Here is a 23,576-nt window from a genome sequence, read left to right as displayed (position 1 = left end):
ATGGCGGTAGTAGACGGTATGTCCAGAGAAGGCTACAGGTTGTTGACGGTTACGTCATTCGGAACCCCTGCACTTCACCGGTCATAGCTAAGCAGCCTGAGTACGTCGCTTGTCAAGTGACGTAATCGGGTGGCGTTGGGTAAAGTTATAGCAGAGGACCCATGTACTGTACCTACAATTTGTCACCGGAGTACACATACGGGATATTTTATGACCCACGAGAATTATCAGAAATTTGCTAGGACATCAGAGCAAAAATGCGAAGGATTGGTGGCAGACGCTAAATTACCATGACCAACATCTGATTTGATTTTCAAACAGGATTTATTAATTTTTTTGAAGTTTGTGCTCGGAATAATTATTTATTTTAATTGTTAAATTATGCTGTGGAAGATAATGAAGTTTTCAATAGGACTCTTTGTTTGTTTTGCGTGGTTTGCTCCCTTCGTGTTGGGGAACGGCTTTCTGAAATCCCCCACCAGTCGTTCGTCTGTGTGGCGCTATTTTGGGGAGGCACCATGGGGAGACACTTTAACACAGAACACAGAGGATATGTCTTTGAATTGTGGAGGAACTTATGTAAGTTTTTTATATATTGTCGAAAAGTTCTTCCATAGATTCATATGAGCAGCACTTACAACATTAAAATCCAGTTTGAATACTGTAGTATTTAAAATATTTACTTCGATCATATATCAAAATATTTGAAGTTGGAAAACCTAATGTAGTAAGAAAGTTATTATGTTCTGTTTTTATTCCAAAACTGGGTTTGCAATGTTGTTTTCAAAATTTGCTTACCTTTTTCTCAGTTCTTTTATTCACCTATAGAAGCTTCTTGATTTTAGTCGCCAATATACATAACATAGGACAAAATTCTATTACTTACCAAAAAACTGTCACTACTAATATCGGAGAGTTATTATTACTTAAAGAATTGTTAAAGTAAACATATATGGATGATTTGAGTGAAACGGGCAATTACAAAACTGTTAAACTCTACCAAGATTTATCATCTAATTGTGATAGGAGAGGAACATGTAAGTTGTAAGAACTTGTTTCCAATCCTCTTGTGTAATTTACACAATAAAACATGTTCAAATCAAAACATCGAATTGTTTCAAACATCGAACTTGTGAACAATATAAAGAAGATACTTTCTAATAGGTTTGTAATTTTATTTTGTTTAAGACTGATGGAGACCTGACGGGGAAATGCGGTCGTTGTGGGGATTACATCGGGGGAACAAGACCAAACGAGGCTCCTAACGGACAGTACGCCTCCAAAAAGTCGACGTACATCTACCGAGAGGGCGGTGTGGTCAATGTCACGGTCCAAGTCACAGCACGTGCTAATGGCGGCTTTTTCAAGTTTAAGTTGTGTCAATCTGATGCTAGCACTGCTGCCTCACAGGCTTGCTTCGACCAGAACCCGCTAAAGCTGGCTAATACCGCCGACCAAACCATCATCCAGATTCCGGACATTGATGGGGATGTTGTCGTTCCGCTTCAGTTGCCAGCAGGACTGACATGTGACCACTGCGTCATGCAGTGGACATGGGTAACTGGTGGGTTTCTTTTTGAAAAATTTGAAATTCAGCAAATATCGTAGAAAAAAATTACTTATGATTATAATTAACTTTTATACTTAAGATTAGCTTAGTTACATTTTATTATTTATATGTTCATGTTATTCCAATCAGAAATGATCGGTATACTGCATGTTTATTACCATACAAACAAGGAGGAAGGAAAAAGAAATGCACGTCTTTATTTATTTTTTCAGCAAGAGACTGGCGATGCGCTAGCTTGAATGGTCAGTTGGTGTGCGGTATGGGATATGGAATGCAGCCCACGTTTGTAAACTGCGCTGACTTCAGCATTCTTGCCCAGGGAGCACCTGTTCCTGCGGGTTTCCATTGGCCAGATTATAACTCGGTATACGCCACCATTCACGGGGGACATACTGGATCAGGGACGACACAAGGTGAATCCGAAACCTAGTTTACATTGATATCAAGGAATGAATTCATTGTATTCATAAACATAAGTGTCGTCTGTTACATAGATTTAAGATAATCCTTTTGAATATGCTATTTTTATTATAAAACTATATTTAATTATATTACCGACATTTTCAGCACCAGCACCCACAACATCTGGTTCTGTTGTTATCGTTCCGACCACTGCAGCACCAACCACAGCGGCGCCACAAACAACCACCACATTCCCTATCATCACCAATCCTCCTACCACGACCGCGGCTCCAGTAATCACCACGGGCTCCACTAGCGCTCCCCCAACCACCACCGATAAACTGATCATCGTCACGCCCACCCCTGTAAACCCGATCTCCACATCCCAACAGCCGCCAGCCACACTGACCACCACACCACCCCTACCCCTGTCCACAGAGAAACTGATCCCCGGCCCTGTGATTCCCCCTGTAGCACCTATTCTTCCGGTCGGACCAGTTGTTGGGGCTGGTGGCGGTCTTTTGGGCGGTTTATCGTTCGGTAGTCTTATGGCACCCCTGGGACTAGGTTTAGGTGGACTTATGCTTATGATGGCTATGAATAGAAATCAAGGAGGGGGCGGCGTGGAGTATATTGATATCCCACCGATGGCAATGCCAGCTATTTCTCAACCAATGCAGCCTATGGTTGCCCCTCCATACGCCCCATCCTTCGGTTACACAATGCTGCCAGCTCCAATCATTGTACCAGTGGAGCAACCCGCTCCTGTCAAAAAAGGATACGGAAAAGGTTACGGTAAACACCCAACCGGTTATGGCAAAGGAACTGGCTATGGAAACAACAATTACAGAGGATACGGGAATAAAAAAAGTTACGGTTCGGTTTTTGTGAACCCTGGGTATGGCTACAACAACGGACAGTACCAGCAGACATACAACCCGGCATCCTATAACCCGTCCTACAAACCCCCATCATCCTATGGCAGCAGCAGCCGGCCCAACAGGGGAGACGAGCAGTTCTTTGAGCTCCCCAACAGCCACGCCTTCACTCGGATAGTTTTTGACGTAGAACCAGAGGTCAACAAAGTCCGGACACAGGAAACAGTAGAACAAAAGCCACGGAAAATCGACATCTCGGCTTTCAGTAAGAACTGTCCGATTTCAAAGCAGACGTGCAAACCTCGTTATGGCGCGAACGAGCCGACTGTGTACGGGAATGTGGACATTGTCAGTATGATATGTGAACTCCACTGCTCTGACCGGAATCCTCACTGTCCGGAGCACATGTGCTCGTGCACGTGCATCGAAGAAGCAGCCGACAACATAGCTCTGCAGGATAGAATATCTGCAGCAAGCCTGTTTGGAAAATAATGGTTACCAATAAGTTCGTAGAATAATTATAACTAAATCAACGCGGTAAATGCGTTAAAGAATTTTAACAGTTTTCTTTTTAGAAAATAATGCAATATTTTGGATCCTTTATTGTAAAATACTATATGAAGAGACAATTTTTGCAGATAGGTTTGCGGTATGATATTGGTTACCACAGATTGATATAAACCTCAGTAATATGAACATCAACGTTAACGGAGGAAATATTTTTATTGTTATATCGTAAGTGATTAAACGGATTGGATTAAAACAAGTTACTATTTAATTTATTAAAGTTTTCTTGTATAATATGCAATATGTTATTGAACGATTTTGGATTGATTGTAGCTTAGAAGATTGAACCCCATACAGCGAGTGCCAAAAACAAGGTGGTTGGGTTCCATATTGTGTTTATACATGTATAATCTTACAAGAACTCCTGTAAAACCAGAGTTTTGGAGAAAAGTAGTGATTTTAATGCGAGTTCAAATTAAATATATTTTTGTTTGTTATAAGATTGAGGAAGAGAATTTGAACAAAGAGTTTTTGTAAAGCAACAGATTGTGTAACAAGCAATATGATCGTACTATGTTACAAAGAATGCTATTTAAATAAATCGTTTTTCTGTTGTTAATAAATTTTAAACTAAAAAGATTTGTCCTATATTACACGTTGCACCTTTAGTTTAGGGAAGTCTGCGATTGATGAATGCACAGTGTCTATATAAGCTGATTATTTCTGCCCTATATTCTAATGGTGCCCATACCATCCCGGTTTCTGTATTCCTCATTGAGAATTTTTGAATTCACCATAACACGCACAAAGTTTGAACCACATCCGGGGAACTATGTCATTTCCTATATCAGATAACGCGATGTTTGTAGCAAATATAATACATTCGTATACCTATGGAAATTCATTAACCTCTGAACTTATTGTAGTTCACCAATAAGATTACATCTTATGACTAAATGACGAAGAAAAAAGATATTTACCACTCCAACATTACTTATAGCAGATGGTTAAAATGTCGCAGTAACCCATACTGAACACGCTTTATAATGGTTTAAAGGAAAAATCTTAAAAACCCAACCATGGTGTTCCAAACGAAAGGACTAACATTCTATGTGCTGGTAATTCTTGGCCTTATTGTCAGGAGTGATGCACAAGAATCGACTACTGAAACAGACAAAGCTGACCCACGTGCTTTTTTGAAATGCCCCACCGCGCGTGCAGCGACCTTTATGTACTTCTCGGACTCTTGGACCAGGGTCCCAGAGCCCAGTACGGATTACGATTCTCTGAACTGTGGAAACGTCAAGGTAATAATAACGTCATAGGAATGGTTAAGTGTTCGGGGTACAAACTAAACCACCCCCATATGTGTAGCTCGGGAAATATAAAAAAAGCCTTATTTACATGTGCACTCATTGTTTCGGCAAAAGAGTAAATTTTTTACAAAGTGTTCGGACATAAACCGAAAAATTGATTGAAATCTAACATCGAAAAGATACCTTTGAACTATTTCATTCAATTTCATTCCATTTCCAATGATTTTAGGGAACAACTGAATCATGGCAACTCTTATACCTAGTCTAAGTCAAAGCCCAAAAGTGATATTATTTTACTAATACCTATTCATTCAGATACTCCGGTAAATCGTTAAGAGACCGCTGTAATGATATTTTCTATAACGTGCTCTACATGATTGGGCAATGCTAATGATCCAAAAATCGGACTACCCCAGGGCATTCATCAATCAATTTTGGGAAGTGACTTGGTAGGACACACAACCTATTCAGTATGCGGGTACATGGTTTCATTGCTATAGAAGATCTAGACAAACGTTGTTCTTCAGCGCGACGCAAAAATTAGGCAAACATACCCAGATACCTGCGATTCGATGAAATGAATTGAAATTTTTCTAATATTTAATTTACATTACACTCTCTTTAAGATCTGCTTTACTTTACAACTAGTCTAATATAGAGAAGTTAAGTACAATGCAGGTGTTTAAAATATGTGTGCAAAGTCATATACATGCATGGACTTAAAGTATACACACGTATGTGAAAGTAAATAACATAATCATTATGTATATAAGAAAATATCAATGCCATGTTAGTATGATAATGCTATGTTAAATAATGCATGGTAACAATTTAAAAGCTTGGGGGACAATGACGACTACCAGTATATAGAATTGTTCTTCCTCCGACGCCAAAAAAGCGGTGCGTCTGTGTTATCAATTAATCTAATAAATATGAAATAGTCTGAAAGAGTATACAAAATAATCTAAAAGAGTGTAAAATAATCTTAAAGAGTGCAAGTACTTTCTACTTTATGGTTTATAATTAAGCAAGTTGATAAAGTTCGGGTTGATTGTTTTACACATTACTTACCAAACAAGTAGATGTGTTTAAACGGCTATAATCTATGAACGTAGATAAATATTATAACATTAAAATCTTTTTAAAAATATAAATCTAAAGTCAACATCTAATGTGAACACTAAACAATGACTTTCACTTGATGTCTCTAGATACCAAACGGGGATCTGGAAGGGAAATGCGGAGTATGTGGGGACTACTACAATGGACCCCGACACAATGAAGTTCCGAATGGAAAGTATGCCTCCATTCGATACCCCACCTATGTCTATCGGGAGGGCTCAGTCATTAACGTGACTGTAGAAGTATCTGAAAACGGCAACGGTGGATACTTTATGTTTAAGCTGTGTGACTCGGGCGATGCTCAACTCCAGGAAAAACAAAGTTGCTTCGACAACACGGTGCTTAGTCTAGCGAGGTCTCCAAACGTGAAGAAGATTTATGTTCCCAAGGTTAATGCCTCCAATGACATCGTGGTCCCCCTGCAGCTACCCGATGGCTTTGAGTGTAAACTGTGTACCATGCAGTGGACTTGGGTCACCAGTGAGTAGAGGAGAACACACTACAGACTTAGCAGAATAAAGACAAAACACCATGGAATACTAGTATCTAAATACAACAGCCAAAAGAAATACCATATAATATTACACCCAGCATATTGCATAGAAAACATTATACATGTAGTCGGAACTAAAAAAACAAAACAAAAACAAAACAACGACAAAAACAATACAGTATTTATAAAGAACAGATGCTACACGTTATTATGCATATTGAAGAAAACAAACGAAATCATGTCTATAATTAAACAAACCTCAATGCTGTATCATTATTAATCAGCCAGAATGTACAAAATGTTACCGAAGACAAACTTTTCTTTACAGATATTGATGTAGGATGTCAAGTGATTGAAGGTGAACGTATTTGCGGACAAGGAATTGGTCCGCAGACGACTCTGGTCAACTGCGCCGACATCTCCATAATTTCAAAGTCCATCGATATTCCAGAAAGTTTTCCATGGCCAGATTTTACGTCTAAGTATGACAGCATGGCACATAAAGGTTAGATGCTAGTATTGCATTGTCGGTTTGGCACGCACATTATAATTTTTGATTCCAAGATGTTTTTCTTCACCTGTGGTAACTTTTCTTCAAATAGATGATGACCATAACAGAACAGCAGTGGACCCACCATTCCGTCCCCCAGTAATAGAGAGAATAAAGGACGATGATACTCCAACCACCACAAAGAAACCACCACCCGTTCTTCCAGTGTTTCCAAAAATAGAAAACCCTTACAACGGAAGAAAACCCACAATACCAGACATATCGGACAAACTGTTGAAACCCGATCAACCAGTCCCCGCCAAGAAGCCCAAACTAGACATTAGAGATTACAAGAAGACTTTTGGGGGTTTAGGTCTTGGACTGTTGGAAATACTGCTCCCGGCGGGCCTTCTTTTGGGGTTCGGAGGGATGCTCTCTGACCGTCTGGAGGATCGACGCAGACTCAATGCACAACCAGGGTTCTTACTTAATGGTGGCGTCGGTCTTAGTCCGGTTGCTGCTGAACATGGAGTGTTAATTGGTGAGCAGATTTTACCCTTTGGTGCATCGGCAGCCGCCGCTGGGGGTCTTGCGGGTGGTGCTATCAGGACAGGAGTACCTGGTGCAGGTGCTGTACCGGTAGCTGGCCTCTCTCCAGTTGTCACTGGACTGGATTTCAATGACGCGCAGCTTCAACAGATCATCCCGTTGATACCCATAATATCCACGCCAGAGGCACACCAGTTGATTCCAAAGTCATTTCCGGACAGCAGTAGATTAGGTTACTTGATACCGCTTATTGTAGAACGAAGACGTCTTGTGCAAATCTTCCCGCATCTCAATCCCCACCAGATAACACAAATGCACCTGCAGTACAGAACAATGCAGAGACAAGGACGAATAGGAGGCGGGATCCAGGGTCAAAATGGAATCAATGGCGCAAATCAAGGTCAAAATGGTTTTGGGGGCATTTCGCAAGGTCAAGGTGGTTTTGGCGGCTCTTTCCAAGGTCAAGGTGGAGTTGTAGGAGGGGCTAATATCAATGTCATTCAAAATGCCCAATATCAGTCCGGGAACCAACAGTGGTATTCTAACAATGTCCAAACTAATCAGAATTCTGGGTTCTTTGAATTGCCCCAAGATCATTCATTTTCAATCGATGTAAATAATATCAATTCAACCAATTCTGGCTCAAGACCGTCACGTGGTGACATTGCTAACCCAGAATTTGAATTTGACAGAGAACCGGGTGTTTTGGTCGAAAGAGAGAGTCGCAAGAGAGTATCTCCTTACAGCGAAAATTGTCCACCTGAAGAGCAAATTTGTAGAAGTAAGTTTACCTCTAAAGAACCCACGATCTACGGAACCATTTCTATCATGGAGATGATCTGTGAACTTGAGTGTGAGGATGGGAAGCATTCCTGTCCGGCGAATATTTGTATCTGCGCATGCCCAGAAGTTGACGACGCCTCGCTGTTAGAAATACTGGAATCCTTAGACGATCGGTCACGGGTGGCTTGATGTTACCATGAGAACAGCTTTGAAGATTTCCGTATTTGGCATCATTAAAATAAAATGAGAGAAAAAACAAAATCGGTCTTATTTTATTTACACAGATTTAGATGACAAAATTAGTTCGTTCTATACAGTTATGCATTGTACCCGATACATTATATTTGTGCATGTATAATCAAAATCATTAAAAATGAAAACTTGTATGATCCATGTTCCATGTTTAATGGCTCTCAAAATCAACTAATAAATAAACAACATTTTTTAATCTAATATACTGACTAGTCTAAACGCAAAATATCGACTGGATTGATGTAACAAACACAGTAACATTTCAACCCCGATCCATTTCTCTACTAAGTAACTGTCACATGTAACTCCGACGCTTTCATAAAAGCAAAGTACACGTACTTGCATAATATCGGTTCCAGGGTATCCGAACCATTGCAAGAAAAAAATTTATCATATACCGGATATGTACCTTATCTGCTAAAACTACATGTACAACCACATCTTGAATGATACCAATGTGTAGAGAACTACATACAAATAACGAAAACAGACAAGGAAATTGTATTACTCTCGCCAGGTATTAAAACTTAATTAGGTAATCTCGGTTCCTAAAAAAATGAATTTTAAGATTTAAATAATAACATTTTCTGTTTGCCTCGAGTAATTAACGGAATAATTTTTCCATAGGGGAATTTGTGGGAGAAAAAAACGTACTAGAAAGATGCATGGATATGAAAATGAAAACAAATTCTGTGCATCTGTCACAAAATTATAATACGGAACGGAACTAACATAGATAAAAGATAAAACCAGGGTGACCAAGGGTTTGGGAAAACATTCTATATTTTGTATTCCTTCACACGAGAACAATGTAAATTATCATTTACACGATTTCACAGAACAACTCAGTGGCGTCGGAAGAAAATTGAAAGTGTGTGTGTGGTGGTGGGGGGGGGGGCTGGGGGGGGGGCTAGACTAATCAGAAATCTTGACAAGCAGAAAAAAGGGTTTTGGTTATGGCGCCTATACATTTTTCGAATATTTATTTAAGTAATATCAATAAACCTTTAATTTTGCAAATAATGAAGGTTTTCATTATATCATTTAATTCTCTTTGTGAACCATTTCGGTGAAACTTGTCCCAGAAAGCCACTTTTGTTTTCTTGTAGATATAATTGATTTAAAACCCTATGTGTGTGGTTTCACTTTTATTTAAATATAGGGAATGATGTAAATTAGGCATTGCCGCTTGCTCCCATTCACTATGTGAGTAAAACATATGTAAATTAAATTTTGATTAACCAAAGGAAGATATTTTTATAGTCTCCAGATACTGTATTAAGGAAGTTGCGAGACGCATTTAATTACCTTTATCTATTTATGCTCCTTTTAAAACTTCTGTTGTATTTCCCCTCGTTGTTATACTGTTGTCACAGTATTAAAATACTAAATGTGTCGTGTTATAGACATAGTTTTACAAATTGTAAAATGTATTAAGACTATGAGTACAGATGAACCATAATCGTTATAGAAAATAACTCTCCTATAATTGTCCATTTATCAATCAGCGCAGTGTTGTCAATCAAAGTCAATCATAACTTCTGGACCGGATGCGCATGACATAATTACAACCAAAATGCTTTGTTAAACACAAACAGTAATATTTTAAACAAAATCCCCAAGGCATTTATTTTGTCTGTTGCGCATGTGAGACATAATTCGAAGAAGCGATCTATTTCCGTCGGGGACTGCAGACGGACGTGCATATCGTGTACACGTACTGTGGACCACAAGTCAAACGGTCAACTGATAGAATCTTCACTTCGACAGACAGATAAATATTAGTAGAACACCCTCGGGCAATTGTCATCTTCAGCCATTCTTAAGAAATACCGGAAACTCAAAATTAGAAAAAGCCATCTTTTACATTTCCTATTGCCATAACGAGACGTTCTCTTGCCAAAAATAATTTGAATGGCGTTTGAAAAAATGGACTTTGTTTGTGTCATTGCTGTGATCTGTTTGTTTGGGGTCGTTGATGGCTTCAGCTTTGGTGCCCCAGAGGATTTCTGTCAATATGAGAATCTCCAGGACCGGAACGTCAGAATGGTACCCGGACACAGAGGGGTGGATCCCATGAACACCCGGAGTCCAGCCGGATACCGGATCGTTGTGGGACCGGAAGAAGCCAATGGTGCCAGAAAAGGTAGATCACAACTGTTATTGCAAAAGTCATAAGTGTCTCATATCTTCAACATTCTCCATCTAGCCTTATCTCCATATCTCTTCTTTTTTCATATCATTCTTGCTTAACTTACCTATGCATATTCTAATTCAACTATTAATTGGAGAAACAAGTAGCGAGTTATTTGTGTTGTTCAGAATCAGTAAAATATCAAATCTAATAAAGGGTGGTGGGTTATTATTGATCAACTTAATCTCCTTTTAGAGACAATTATGTGGAAAAAAAGATACAAATGTTACCATGGACCATTAGGGTTTTTTTTCATGATAAATTATACTAACTGTCGTTCTTTTAAAAATAAGAATGAAAGAAAGTACAAGCAAATTTCTATAGTGAGGGATTTGAGAAACAGTTAATGGTTTCTCAGAAATGTTCAGTTGTTGAAAACTTGTATGCAAGTTCCTAAAGGGTTATGACAAGAAACTGTCTTTTTGCCGACACACCTTGCCAGTTGGTTCTTGAGGACAAACAAGGCCCGAATTCTTGAACTCTACCTGTCAATTTAGCGACATTTTTGAACCGCTGTTGTCAGCTTAACTGTGTTTTTATGTGCGATGTGGTTTCTTCATCCCACGGACTCCCACGCCTGAATGACCGCTCGTCAAACCGCCAAAAACCGCCTGTCTGTATTAATCCAGCAATATTTATGCAACAAGAGAAAAAACACAAGTCTTTGCTTGATTATTTTACTACAAAGTAATTAGTTTCTCCATATGACGTATTTTAAGGTTAAGTCTCAAATGACTTAGTTTGAATGGGGTTCAAAGATGAACAAGGGCATAAGGCGATATGACTGCAACAGACGGCAATGGTTTGTCCAAATCAAAATGCTTACTTTGCAATAAAGGTCTAAGATATCTAGACATAATCACACAAGTCTCGTTAATGCATGTTAAGTTTAAAACGATATCGAACATGCATATGGTATGTCGACTAGATAAAAACACGTGTAAACTTTTCCAGTGCGACATGGTCTATCTGATGGACCTCTCAAAGTTTTGGTTTTATGTACGATAAACTTCATTTTTCCATTATGCTGAAATTTCGATTAAAATCGTGATGTATAATTCCTCTTGTGCCTGTATTTTAAAAGTTCAAGTCTTGGTCATGTTAAATATACAACCGAATGACTCACGAAATTCTTTAAACTAGAACTCAGACAAGTTACATGTTCATCGAAAACAATTCAAGCAAACTGAATAATAAGCAATCTTGCTTTTATGAATAAACGTAGAACAATTCAGAAATAAATATATTCTCGTACAAATTAACAATGTACCTTCCTTTCATATATACTACCTGGACGACGGTTCTACATTTTTAAGTAATTATCCAAAGGCACGCATTGAAACCATAGCAACCCCGTACTTCACTTTCTAGACACAACAAGTTCATATACTAGTACATGTACTCTGATACAACATTGCCTTAAAATCATAATTTATACATCTCAATTCAAACTTTTCAGAAATTTACATATTTTTTAACTGTCCAAATAGGTAATGTGCACTTAATATTGTAAATTGGATTATTTTTTTTTACCTCTGTGTACAATATCTAAATTATTGTTTCGTTTAATCACATTATTTAGAAAGACTCTTGAAAAAGTGAAAACATAATACGAATGCGAAAACCGTCATGTAAAACAAAAACGATATAAATTTTTCCATACTGAACTAAAATATGTGCCTTAAAAACATTGTGAATCAAAGATTGCAAAAAAGAAAATAAAACAAATATAAATCGCCGGTTTTATCAATGAAAAAAAAATTAATAGTATTTCTAAGTAATATGATTGAACACTATAGATACTAGTAATATGGCAGGGAGTACCTCTGACTCAATGAAAGTTAGATTGTTTGCATACCGGATACATTTCTAGCTAACCTGTTATTAATCATGCTTTTCTAAATTTCTCTACAGAACTCTAGCCAAATCTACAAGTGCGTTTGACAAAATGACTTACGATTATAGTATGCCCCATGTTACCAATTCCTAAAAAAAAAATCGAGTCATAAGTATCTTTTTGTTTACTCGATTCACTTTATGATAATGATATCAAATATAAAATTCTGTTAAATGAAACACTCCCACTCTCGTTAAGGTTGACACGATCGATGATTGAAAATCTATTTGGATTTTGCATTCGGAGAGACTTCCAAATGGAAAGAAGAAAAATAGCATATTTCCAACAATAAATCCCCTTAAGAGATAGTTTCGGTCCTTTGAATTCTTTAGGTAAAAAAGAGAAAAATGTCTTCGATCCCCCCCCCTTAAATCAATTTAATTTAACTTCGAGAGGTACAAGTATGAGTATTTTCGTTGAAAATCATCTGAAAGTAGCTTAAACCTGCAATTTGCACTTTTATTTACTTAAATTGTATTTGTTGTTACTGATGAAATACATTGCAGGCTTCTAAGATTCTTTACCTCGAAGTGAAGTTTTGAAATGCATTGTATGTTACTTTCATATTTCAAAACAATATTTTGAGACCGAGATGCAAAATGCTTTCTAATGGAGGTCCAAAGTTATTGTTTCCGTAACATTTGGTCGATTGTTAATACTTCTATTTAATACACATACATGTGAAAAAAGTGCTAATCGATGAAAGGAAAAATATTTAAAATTTCTTCATTAATTCATTATTATTTTTCACTGGGAAAAATTCAGATTTCTTACCGAGAATGCTACTCACACGAATTACGTCGCACAATTTTTCAACTTTATCATTAGGGTACTTTAAAGTCTTATACAATGCAAAATGCTATCAAATACAAAATCCCTGTTACTTTTTATCATAAGCTGAGTATTGAAACCTGTTAAGCTAGAGGGGCGTTTGAAAAAAAAATCTTCTATTTTTTTTTATATTTTTGAATGAACATCGATTGAACCCTAAGGTATGATTGAGTAAATTGAAAATCGAAGATATATAAGGTGATTCATGCGGGTATAAAAGTAGCTATCATTGCAGAAAAATATATTATTTTTTCTACAATGTTGTATGAAATGATCAGAACGGTACACAAAAGGAACAGCCAGTTTACCATATATGTGAAGGTTACCATAGGAACAATTTTATGTCACTATCTTTAAAGCTCAAAGATTTTGATAGTATGAATATTCTTTATACTGGAGTCTACCATAATCTGAAAGCAAGTTCTAGTCAGAGCTTGTAATAATGACAGCTTTTGAACAGATACCCTTGACACACTTTAGTGACGCTGGTTCTTTGTGAAACCTATTACAACATTCTACAACATTTGTAGTACCTGCTAGTTTGTCCAGAGTCTGTGATCCATTGGTTGATGGGAGGGGGGTGGGTGTGTGGGGCTTTGGTCTCTGCATCAACAGTGCTCGTTGACGCTGAAGTCTGGTTTAGACAGGCCGAGGACTTAAATGGACATGGTCATGATTTAAGCTCAAAATTTTAAATTTTATTTTTTATCGTTTGCTGTAGATTTTGATATAATAACAAATCAAAGGGAAAACAAATTCCTCGATTGTGTGATTGTCAATTATTGCAATTTTGTATTAAACATAAAAGTACATGTACATCCGAAGTAGGTGGACATATGAAGAAGAAATCATCAAGAAAATGAGACATTCCAGATGCATTGTATTTATGGATCATTATCCAATGGAAGAGTTGTAATTAATTGTTTAAAATTTGGCAAGAGCTACTTGCACCCATTGGTAGGTAATTGTCAAAATGATATAACCTATTCCATTATTTCTTGTTCAAATCTGTTGCAGTTTGTTATCCTGTCGTTCAGCAAATGTACTTTGCTAGAGGTGGCCAGGTCTTGTCTTTGTCGGTAATCATGTTTTGAGAGTTGATGGCATATCTGAATGACACAGCTTTTTAACCAAACTTTTGAACATCTCAAACTACTTTAAAATTCGACTCTTTCCATATCGAGATGTCTCGAAGGCAATGAAAGTGATAAATTCTTCTTCTTAATTCTATAAAAAATTTTGTCAACCATCTAAAGTAGCATTCTTTATTGGAATAATTAAATTACAATTTTCTAAGAATTTTGAAGTTACCTGGAAAATGAAGAACATAATCAATAATGCAATAATGTACGAATATTTTACACACCGGAAATACACGATTTTTTACTGTTATGTAATTGAAATAATGCCAAGACAACTTAGAAATCAACCAATTAATATGGCAGTAAAATATCAAGCAGTGTCAAGAAAAGGTACGAAAGCTTGTAGATGTATACGAGATTTATATGGAGTGCATAATTATTTCAGATATGCAGTTAGATTGTTTATGGTTGAAGTTTATGCGACAGATATTCATGACTAGAAAAACTATATCATGTTACGTGACAAAAAGTAGACAACGATAAACTAGGTGTCAAAAGTTGTCGGCCCCTGAAAAACATATCTACTTTATTGTGATTCGACCGTCTTTGTATGCAATATTTTAGTGGAATGAAGGGGAATTCTGTCAACATAATTGTTAACCTCATTTCGTAGAAGTATCATTTCTTCACTCTCCCACGCTGTTGTCGCAATGCATATCAGGGAGGCTGGGTGGTTAACTATCTACCCGGGTCTACCTTAATTTTAGACATGATAATTTTAGACAGAAATTGACTTGTCATTTAGAAAAGAAACTTCCAAATAGTATAGCTTAAAAAATTGGATATTGTCTTAAATATATCAATATTAAAAACATTGATTATTTTAATAAAAATAGTAATGATTACAACATTATTAATAAAAATGAATATGTTTTGATGAATTTAATTTCATACAATGTCATAGGCAAGACACGCTCCTTGATACAGTAAGGGAGATTACTTGGCAAGAAAAATAGATAATAAAATCTTTATTGTATTAAAAAAATTTGCATGACTTGCATGGTTCTATGTTGGAACTTACAATATATCACTTTTTTAACTTCATGTCAATAGGCTTTTGTAAAACTTCAACCTAGACTAACGTAGCAAACGAGCACGGTACCTTTTGCTGTTAAAAATGCCTCGCTCATTTAAAAGTTCACCGTTCTCTCGGGCAAGATATTTTTAAAAAGTTCAACAGAGACCCCTGTATTTACATAACTTTCATTGCCGTTTAAGATATGTGTATTCTTTATCCTTTTTATTGTTTTTTGTCATCTAGACAAAGATGATCGATGCCCAATGCATAACTTATCATAAACTGATTGAAATGTAATTGAAAACATATTTGAACTTTGGTAGAGGAGGCGAGATTCTTTTAATGAAATTAATTCATAAATATCTAAGAAAATTAAATTGAGAATAAATCAAGATAAATGTATTTCATCGCATAATTTGATTTCATTCAAAATAAGTTAAAGAAGTTTTACATTGGAAGATCAGTAAGTTTCTGTGCATGACCCATTCAGATCTAATTTACGAGAGACAAAACAACCTAAAGTTGAACGTTGACTAGAAAATTTGAAGCAAAAATCATTTTGAGAGAAAACTAACTGCTGATTAAACCAACAAAGAAATTTCGACAGACATTCAAACGCTAAAAATCTTTTATCTGACTTTTCTTTTTAAAAAGAGATTTAAGATCAGTATTCAAATCTGGTTATATATTGAATCAATCATAGATTTTTTTTTCCCTGGTGATACATCATTTATGACGAGACGTGAAGAATAAGTGAAAGTAATTAAATAGACAACGCATGGTCTTTGTATCCGAAATCGTAAAAGCAGGATTTCTTGTCACCCCATTTGCTTGTTACTTGTGTGACGTCACTACAGAAAGAAAAAAGGTCCCACGCAGAAGAAATGACAAACGATTCATACTCAAAAGAAGGGAAATGACAACCGTTCTCTATATTTCCTGATTCAGTGTGAATTCAAAAAGAGGTGCATTTTGAAATGCAAATAAACAAACAAATTATAATCAAATTAAATGTCATTTTACGTGTTTCTTTCAAAATATTGAAATTGATATTTCCTTTACTTTTTTGTGGCAATGGTCTGCATTTAATATAACGACAAGTTCATTAACAAAAAGGTTTTCCCCATTCATTCCAAAATAACACTGGAAATTTTTATATAAAGCTGTAATTCTAACAAGAAAGTTCTGAACAAGTTACTGTCCTTCTCTGAAGCTTGCAAACTATTGAATAATAATTTGAGCGTTATTTTTAGACAACTTGCGCGGTCAATTTTCTATTTTCATAAACGAATATTCTTTGTTTATGAATAGTTGCGTAAAACCAAAATTTTCTTGCCGACCAATTCCATTTTTTTTTTATCTGGTCCATCCATCATTCGTTCCAAAGTGTACTAAGCGGTCCAGAGATAAAGGTTACCAAACCAACTGTAAAGATCTTACAATAACCATATAGCAGCCATTAATGGCCGACCGTAACGGAACAGCGCGGCACACGGGTCCTTGTTTGGCCAGATAGTGACGTTTATACATCGGAGTCATTGTTGTCATCCCTCTCTCTTCTTTGAACCGTGCGACATTTTTCGTCAATCACCCGCTCTCTTATTACCTCCCTGTCTCACATGACGGGCCCGTTGATTGACAAGTCGATATCATGTCATTGGCATATTTATGTCGGGCTTGTTAATTAATGACAGCTAAAACGACTTCTCTTGACCTAACCACGTGATCTTTATGCCATCTTTCTTTTCTTTCTCTTGAAATTATTAAGAACCCCCTTTGACACTGAAATCGTTATCCAAAATGGCCGGATTTCAATTCCTATCAGGACTGGTGCTTTTCTCTGTGACCGTTTCTGTTTATTCGTTTATCATTGGAGCCCCGCCGGACACCTGTGGAAATCCGACCACTTTCCATACGGAACCGCTTAATGAAACTCACGTTGGACAATATTTGGCTCAGAATTCCTCCACGGCGCCCTATAAAGTGATAATTGACACGAAATTCTATGAAAATGAAACGTATAGTAAAGTTCTGGGAAAACCACACAATCGAGTCAGAGGTACGTATATTTGACCCAGACCATTATTTTTTTTTCAAATTAAAGGTTTTCCAGTCATATAAATATTGCATAAACAATGATCTTGTGTTAGGTTTTATTCGCTTCTTCACCTGAGAGTGCAGTATGAATTTTGTAATTCAGTTTTGTCGGTTGTCTGTCAATGATTTTATATAAAGTTAGCAAGGTGCACATTCTTAAAATTGAATAAACACGTGTGCTTGGAAGTTTCTTCAGACCAAGTGAGGTGACATTGATTTATAAACTGTTACAGCTGAAAGCCAATTAAAAGGTGATTTATTTTATCATTATACAAATTTGATATAAAAATAAGCATCGCAATCCAGATATATCTTTTTATTTAATCAAAGGGCCGGTCAAATGTGGGATCTCTAATTAACGGAGAAGGTGCTATATGTAGGAGTTTAATTCAATTTCGTGGCTAATTATTTGTTGAGTTTCTGTATTTAAAATGAATTATAACTAAAGCGTAAATGTTGAGCAAGGACCATAAAACTATCAATACAATACAATAATCTGCCCTCTTATTATTGTAAATTCCCGATTTTGAAAAAAAAAACCCAGTTTATTTGGTCATTTAGCAAAATCTTCTGCTAGTGACGTCATTGACGGGAAACAATGCATTGTCCAGACCGGTTTTTGTCAGTCGTGACGACGCGTAAAATGACAAATGTCTAGTTTGACCTATTGTGACCTGGGGTGAAGAGTCATTTTATAACTAGCCTTTTATGACGATGACGTTTTCATGTTACATGTATAGTACTGGGCTTCCACAGTTGCATAAAACCAAATTTATTGTGTTTGTCGCCGAGTTTTCTATTTTTCTACAATACGAACTCGAAACAAGTTAAGAATTACAGAATCCATTCAAAAGAGAAAAGATACATTAGATTTTTAAAATCTATTCCATTAAAAAAGATGTCAAAGAAAAATATAAGCAATATATTTATATTACGCGTTTAACCAAAACTTGCAAAATTTACAAAATTAAAACTTTTCATGAAAAAATGATAGAACAGAAACTCAAAAATATGCTTTCAGGACGAGCGAAATAATAATTTTATAATTATTTACTTTTTGGATACTTTTTTTCTCTAGCAAATTCAGCAAAATATATTGAAAGAATTTTAAAGATTTTCTTTGTCAATTAAAGTGAACAATCTTCCACACTGGTCATTGATAGCATTTGTTGTTGTTGTTGTTGTTGTTTCATTGTCTAAAATATCAAATATATTGAATCCAAAATCAAAAGAATATTTAATTTACATAGGATCACTTCTTTTGCAACATATAACTCTTTGAGCTTCTCATAGAGCAAAGTGTTCTACCAAAACATGTTTTCTGCATTGCCTTAACATTTTAAATTAAATTAGTTTGTGTGATGGTAAAAAAAATCAATCAAATTAAACAATTAACGACAAATAGACTTTATTTTAATAAACGGAGGGGAGATCAACAAATACCAAACAGTTTTAGCATATAGATATATAGTTGCAGGGCTGTATATCCACCGAAAACCCGCACAGTAGACCTATCATTTGTTTTAAAGAAAATCTTGCAACTTACAGTGAATTAAGTCGTACGCCAGTTTTGGTCTGATTAACCTAATATCATTATCTTTGATTAGCGAGATTCTTTAAACATATTTAGTACTTATTCACATTACTTGCCTAAAACTTTACCAACCACAGAGAGTGAAGCATGTAAAATTCGCGTGCAGGTCCATGTTTCATTTCACCTGTAAACAAACCACACTTCTTTCTTCACCTTACGTGGCTAGTGTAGGTGCTGAAAATAATTCCAAGTGCTATTCAAAAGTATTACCCCTAGTAGTGAAATGTCTCACGATATTTTTTACCACATGGATACCACAATACCAAATACTACCGCAAAATGGTTTTTTTACGAAAATTGAGAAGTCCAAAACGAAAACTTTTGTGCGCCGTTGAATTGCTAATATAGTTTGAACTGCACCTCTAAAGCTATATTTTCCCGTAAAGCGTCAGAAATGCGGCTTAAAGATATGTCATGCGCTGATTTGGGGGAGGGGGGGGGGGTCGGGTGGCTCAGACCATCCCCCGGCAAAATTAAATATCTTGCTTGCTTTTAAATTTGTCATATGTTAACTTTTTGACAAAATTCATACACCCCCCCCCCCATAAAAAAAATTAATATTTTTACAATCAAAGCATATTTAATGACGCAGCATGCGTTGAGCCAAGCCTCCATAATTATATAATTTCAATTGCTATACCGTTTAATTAAATATTTGAATCAGTTTAGCTATTCCTGACAAATTCAGTTAAATTTGGAGTTGAACAGTTCATATTGAATCGATAAATAAATTCATGCAATCACGTTATATTTCAGTATTAATGAGATAAATTGACAAGAGACACCCTATTTTGACTGAAATGAGCACACATACTCTGTATGAATGACAGACAAAATCTTAACAAGACCTTTACAAAATCCAATTAACATTTTTCTTTGCCACCGATGAAAGCTTTGATAAGTAATTTATTGGTCAGACAGCGAGTAAGCTATAAATTTTAGCATCTTTCTGTGGTAATGAGGTGTTTTTATGAATTCCTTTTAGCATGTTAAGTCATGACATTGTCGCCTTTAGAGAAATATAGAAACCACTAGTCAAGTAATTATGATATCGACTGGCAATTGATGTTTTGCAGAAAATATGCATCGAGTGAAATTTAAAACCACAGCAAGCTTTCATTTTGAGCTTGTGAATAAATGTGATCATTTATCATTTAGGCGTGTGTAACTGTTATACAGAGTGAACGCTTCTTGATTTGTGCATTGCACAAGAGGGCAGCTACCATTCAGGGAGTGCATATTTGGCGCTTTATATGAACATGTATTTCTGGCCAAGTTAAAAATAACTTCGTACAAAATACTCAGAAAAACCATAAAAAGCAATAAAGTATAGTTGAAAAGAATGAACAATATGGGCATAAAAGCAAATTGATATAAAATATTCATCTGTATTTGTTCCTAAACAAATTTATTATCAATAAAGATACTTTTGCGTTGTTTTAAAGTAATAATAAATTCAAATTTCAAAGCAACAAAATGAGATGAAAATGCGTAAAAGCGAAATGCATTAGTGGGAAACCTTGCCAACCCCCAATATATCGTGATAATTAATATACCGCAAATATAATATTTTCTTTATTGTGGCCACAACAAATAAATAAGAGGAAAATAAAACAATACAGGATGCTTGTAACGAGGTGTAAAATACGTCAACAAATATATATCAAGGAAACATTCCCCCCAAAAAACTATAAAAAAGTAACAAATCCCCCTCTAACAACGGGTTAACAGGTGTTTGTGTGGGCTATTGTCAATATCGTGCAATTACATTTGTTAAATTGATAAATAGGGATATTTATATACATGGATTAAGTGCGCTGATATTAAAGCAATAACTACTCTCCGACAGCCGAATGTCCCAGGAATCCAACTATAGTGATAGAATCATAAATCAGGGGGTTTATGACCGCTTGTCTTCGCCATAGTATGCTAGCCATGTCATTAAAGAATGCCTAAGTAACTGTACATTGCATGTTTATATTTCGTTGACAATAAGTTGCACGAAGATTTAATATTCAAAGAAGAGATGCTTTTTGGAATCGTGCTATTTTCATTTTCACTTTTGGATATAAGTTTTGGATTTCCCGGTGGTGCTCCTCATAATTCGTGTCCGGACCCAGCCCCAATTCATCAGAGGCGTATAAACTCTACCCATGTTGGTATTTTTTTCCCTCAGAGTATGGCCACTAGTCCATACCAAATAACGACTTCAGCATCTCGGTATTTCAATGGGTCTATGATTAGAGGTAGGCTAAATTGTTGACACTGGTATTTTTTTGTTGTTTAAGAATTGATACGTTTCATGTAAATTGATTTTATGCATGCGTATTATAGAAGAGTATTTTTGTTGAGTTTTTTCAAAGTTGAATGTAAATGTATCAGGTCTTTAGAGATAGTAGTTTTGGTCTGTAGCTTTTAAATTTATTTTATCAATAGGAAAAGTTGTGCTTATTAAGCATTTGTAGAATATACATTTCTTGATTTATCGTTATACTAGTATATTACAACAGCAAGTCCGACAAAAAATGTGTTTGTACATGTTTACCCCTAGGGTAAAACACTGTGGGTGACATTTGTGCAACGTGCATGTGTTTCTGACAACATAACACCGTTATTCCGCCATCGATCAATGTCTCCGACGCGCCCTCGCCACTGACAGATATGTTACTAAACAAAACGTTTTTGTGATTCTAATGTCCAAGCACTGCACGCCATTCCTCGACATCGTGTTGTGGTCAGTCTAATAGATGCATCCTTTCCAAAATAGATATGGCTGTTTGTTATGGTTACATTTGGCCACAATATTACACCGAAGAAGACACAAACTGAATATTCAATTTTTTCCAAAAAAATATTTAAAATCATTTTTATTCACTTGATTCATAAGAAAATACCAAATATATTATCTATTCGGTTTCTCTTCTCTTAAAACTAGTAATATACATTTGGGTAGCTTTTGAGAAGTTTTATTCTTGTAAAATGGAAATATCATACCATGTAAGGAAACAATCAGGACAATCCGATTTCATCCCAAAGATGATTGTATACTAGTATGTGTGAAAAGAAATCGTGTTCCATTCTAATTTCCACGGGTAAACAGTATTGTGAAATGTTACAAATGTCTTAGACAAAATACAATCTTTTGTTGTAGGTTTTGTATTCAACAATTTCTCTTTTCTTTTCAGTGACATTAAGGGCAGACCCCGGCGATTATTTCCGCGGTTTCTTCATCCAGGCTACACGAGCAAACTATGCCTTGGACCGTGGAGACAGACCCGCCTATGGAACTTTCCGTCCGGCCGATACCAACTCACAGCCTCGTAGATGTCGCTCTGCAGTAGGCAAAGTAGGAGGCATAACTCACACCGGAAATAACAACAAAACAGAGATCTCGTTCGACTGGGAACCACCAAGGGGATGCAATCTGGGTGACATTCAGTTTGTGTAAGTAATCAAAAAGACGTTATACAGTGGATATATAGAGACAAGTTTCTGTATATCAAGATTAAATGAGCTCAGCAAAAAATTAATAATTTTGTGTTGTTGGATTTTTAGTGCTACCGTGGTGAGAGCTTACAGTGAATACTGGGTTGACGTTAGATCTGACGTCATCGCACCATCCGGCTTTGTTGGTAAATATTTTTTTGTTTTAGGAAAAGAATTTGAAACTGTCTACAATTGAATAAATGTATTTTGAACCAAAAACAAACATAGTGGAAATAAATTTATTACGATTTAACCTTTAAAATCCATTTTTTTAACAGGTGACCGAGGACTACTATGCCAACTTTACGTTAATCCATACAGCAAAATTTTGCAAAGGCGTGTGCTCAGTGCTCTAAGAAACATTCAAACCATGCAGCAGAGTCGACGTACCGGGGGGACCGCCGGTACACTCTCTACCCAGGGCTGAACTGAACATTCTCCGTCACCAACTGTTAACCAAATGAATCGACGCTGAAAACTGACGTTGTAGCATCTCATTTATGATTTTTTTTTAAAGAAAGATTTCTGATGAATTTTTATGGGGCGTTGAACTCGATTCGTTTGCTGTATTACACATATGATAAGTGGGGTAATAAATATTCAGAAAGTATTTCAGTTCCTAGCATTTCTCATTTCGTTTTTTTTTTTTGATATGGAGAAGTGAATCTACCTCTTGAAATATTTCCACAGTAACCTTCTGTGTGTGATGTTTATTTCCCATGCTGTTGGCTCATTATGAGCGGATTCATCTAGAGTTTTGTAGCTCTTTTTTCTTCTTACCAACAACTTTGTAATATACGCTTTATTTTTTCCTTTTCCCAACTTTCTTTTCTTTCCATGTGATTTGGTTTTGTATCGTGTGCGTGTGTAAATATTTTCAAATAAAAACATGTCGTAGAACTATGCGTTATTTATATCCGTTAATTCAAAACCACTAAACAATAATATTATATGT

General features: G+C 36.0%; 2 protein-coding genes and 1 pseudogene across 2 annotated transcripts; all 3 read left to right on the top strand.

The window, feature by feature from the left end:
• Positions 1-199: 199 nt before the first annotated feature.
• On the top strand, positions 200-3,992 carry LOC128189006 (uncharacterized). Its single transcript, XM_052860372.1, has 4 exons — positions 200-579; positions 1,189-1,564; positions 1,783-1,983; positions 2,138-3,992. The coding sequence occupies exons 1-4, from the start codon at positions 382-384 to the stop codon at positions 3,340-3,342; spliced, it is 1,980 nt and encodes a 659-aa protein (XP_052716332.1). The 5' UTR covers positions 200-381; the 3' UTR covers positions 3,343-3,992.
• Positions 3,993-4,351: 359 nt separating this feature from the next.
• On the top strand, positions 4,352-7,964 carry LOC128188994 (uncharacterized; annotated as a pseudogene).
• A 2,085-nt stretch (positions 7,965-10,049) lies between these two features.
• On the top strand, positions 10,050-23,521 carry LOC128189327 (uncharacterized). Its single transcript, XM_052860890.1, has 5 exons — positions 10,050-10,508; positions 17,270-17,503; positions 22,321-22,579; positions 22,691-22,767; positions 22,900-23,521. The coding sequence occupies exons 1-5, from the start codon at positions 10,277-10,279 to the stop codon at positions 23,046-23,048; spliced, it is 951 nt and encodes a 316-aa protein (XP_052716850.1). The 5' UTR covers positions 10,050-10,276; the 3' UTR covers positions 23,049-23,521.
• Positions 23,522-23,576: the final 55 nt, after the last annotated feature.

This window comes from Crassostrea angulata, chromosome 6 (genome assembly GCF_025612915.1).
Source record: "Crassostrea angulata isolate pt1a10 chromosome 6, ASM2561291v2, whole genome shotgun sequence".
In the NCBI taxonomy this organism is placed as follows: domain Eukaryota; kingdom Metazoa; phylum Mollusca; class Bivalvia; order Ostreida; family Ostreidae; genus Magallana; species Magallana angulata.
This window is presented reverse-complemented; position numbering and strand designations above follow the sequence as displayed.

What these genes read in the sequence shown, in the direction of transcription:
- LOC128189006 (XM_052860372.1), top strand. Translation starts at nt 382, where the DNA reads ATGCTGTGGAAGATAATGAAGTTTTCAATAGGACTCTTTGTTTGTTTT. An exon ending in TGAATTGTGGAGGAACTTAT is followed by an intron (nt 580 to 1,188) that starts GTAAGTTTTTTA and finishes ATTTTGTTTAAG; the next exon opens with ACTGATGGAGACCTGACGGG. An exon ending in TGGATCAGGGACGACACAAG is followed by an intron (nt 1,984 to 2,137) that starts GTGAATCCGAAA and finishes CGACATTTTCAG; the next exon opens with CACCAGCACCCACAACATCT.
- LOC128189327 (XM_052860890.1), top strand. Translation starts at nt 10,277, where the DNA reads ATGGCGTTTGAAAAAATGGACTTTGTTTGTGTCATTGCTGTGATCTGT. An exon ending in AGCCAATGGTGCCAGAAAAG is followed by an intron (nt 10,509 to 17,269) that starts GTAGATCACAAC and finishes AATTCCTATCAG; the next exon opens with GACTGGTGCTTTTCTCTGTG. An exon ending in CTGGGTGACATTCAGTTTGT is followed by an intron (nt 22,580 to 22,690) that starts GTAAGTAATCAA and finishes TTGGATTTTTAG; the next exon opens with TGCTACCGTGGTGAGAGCTT.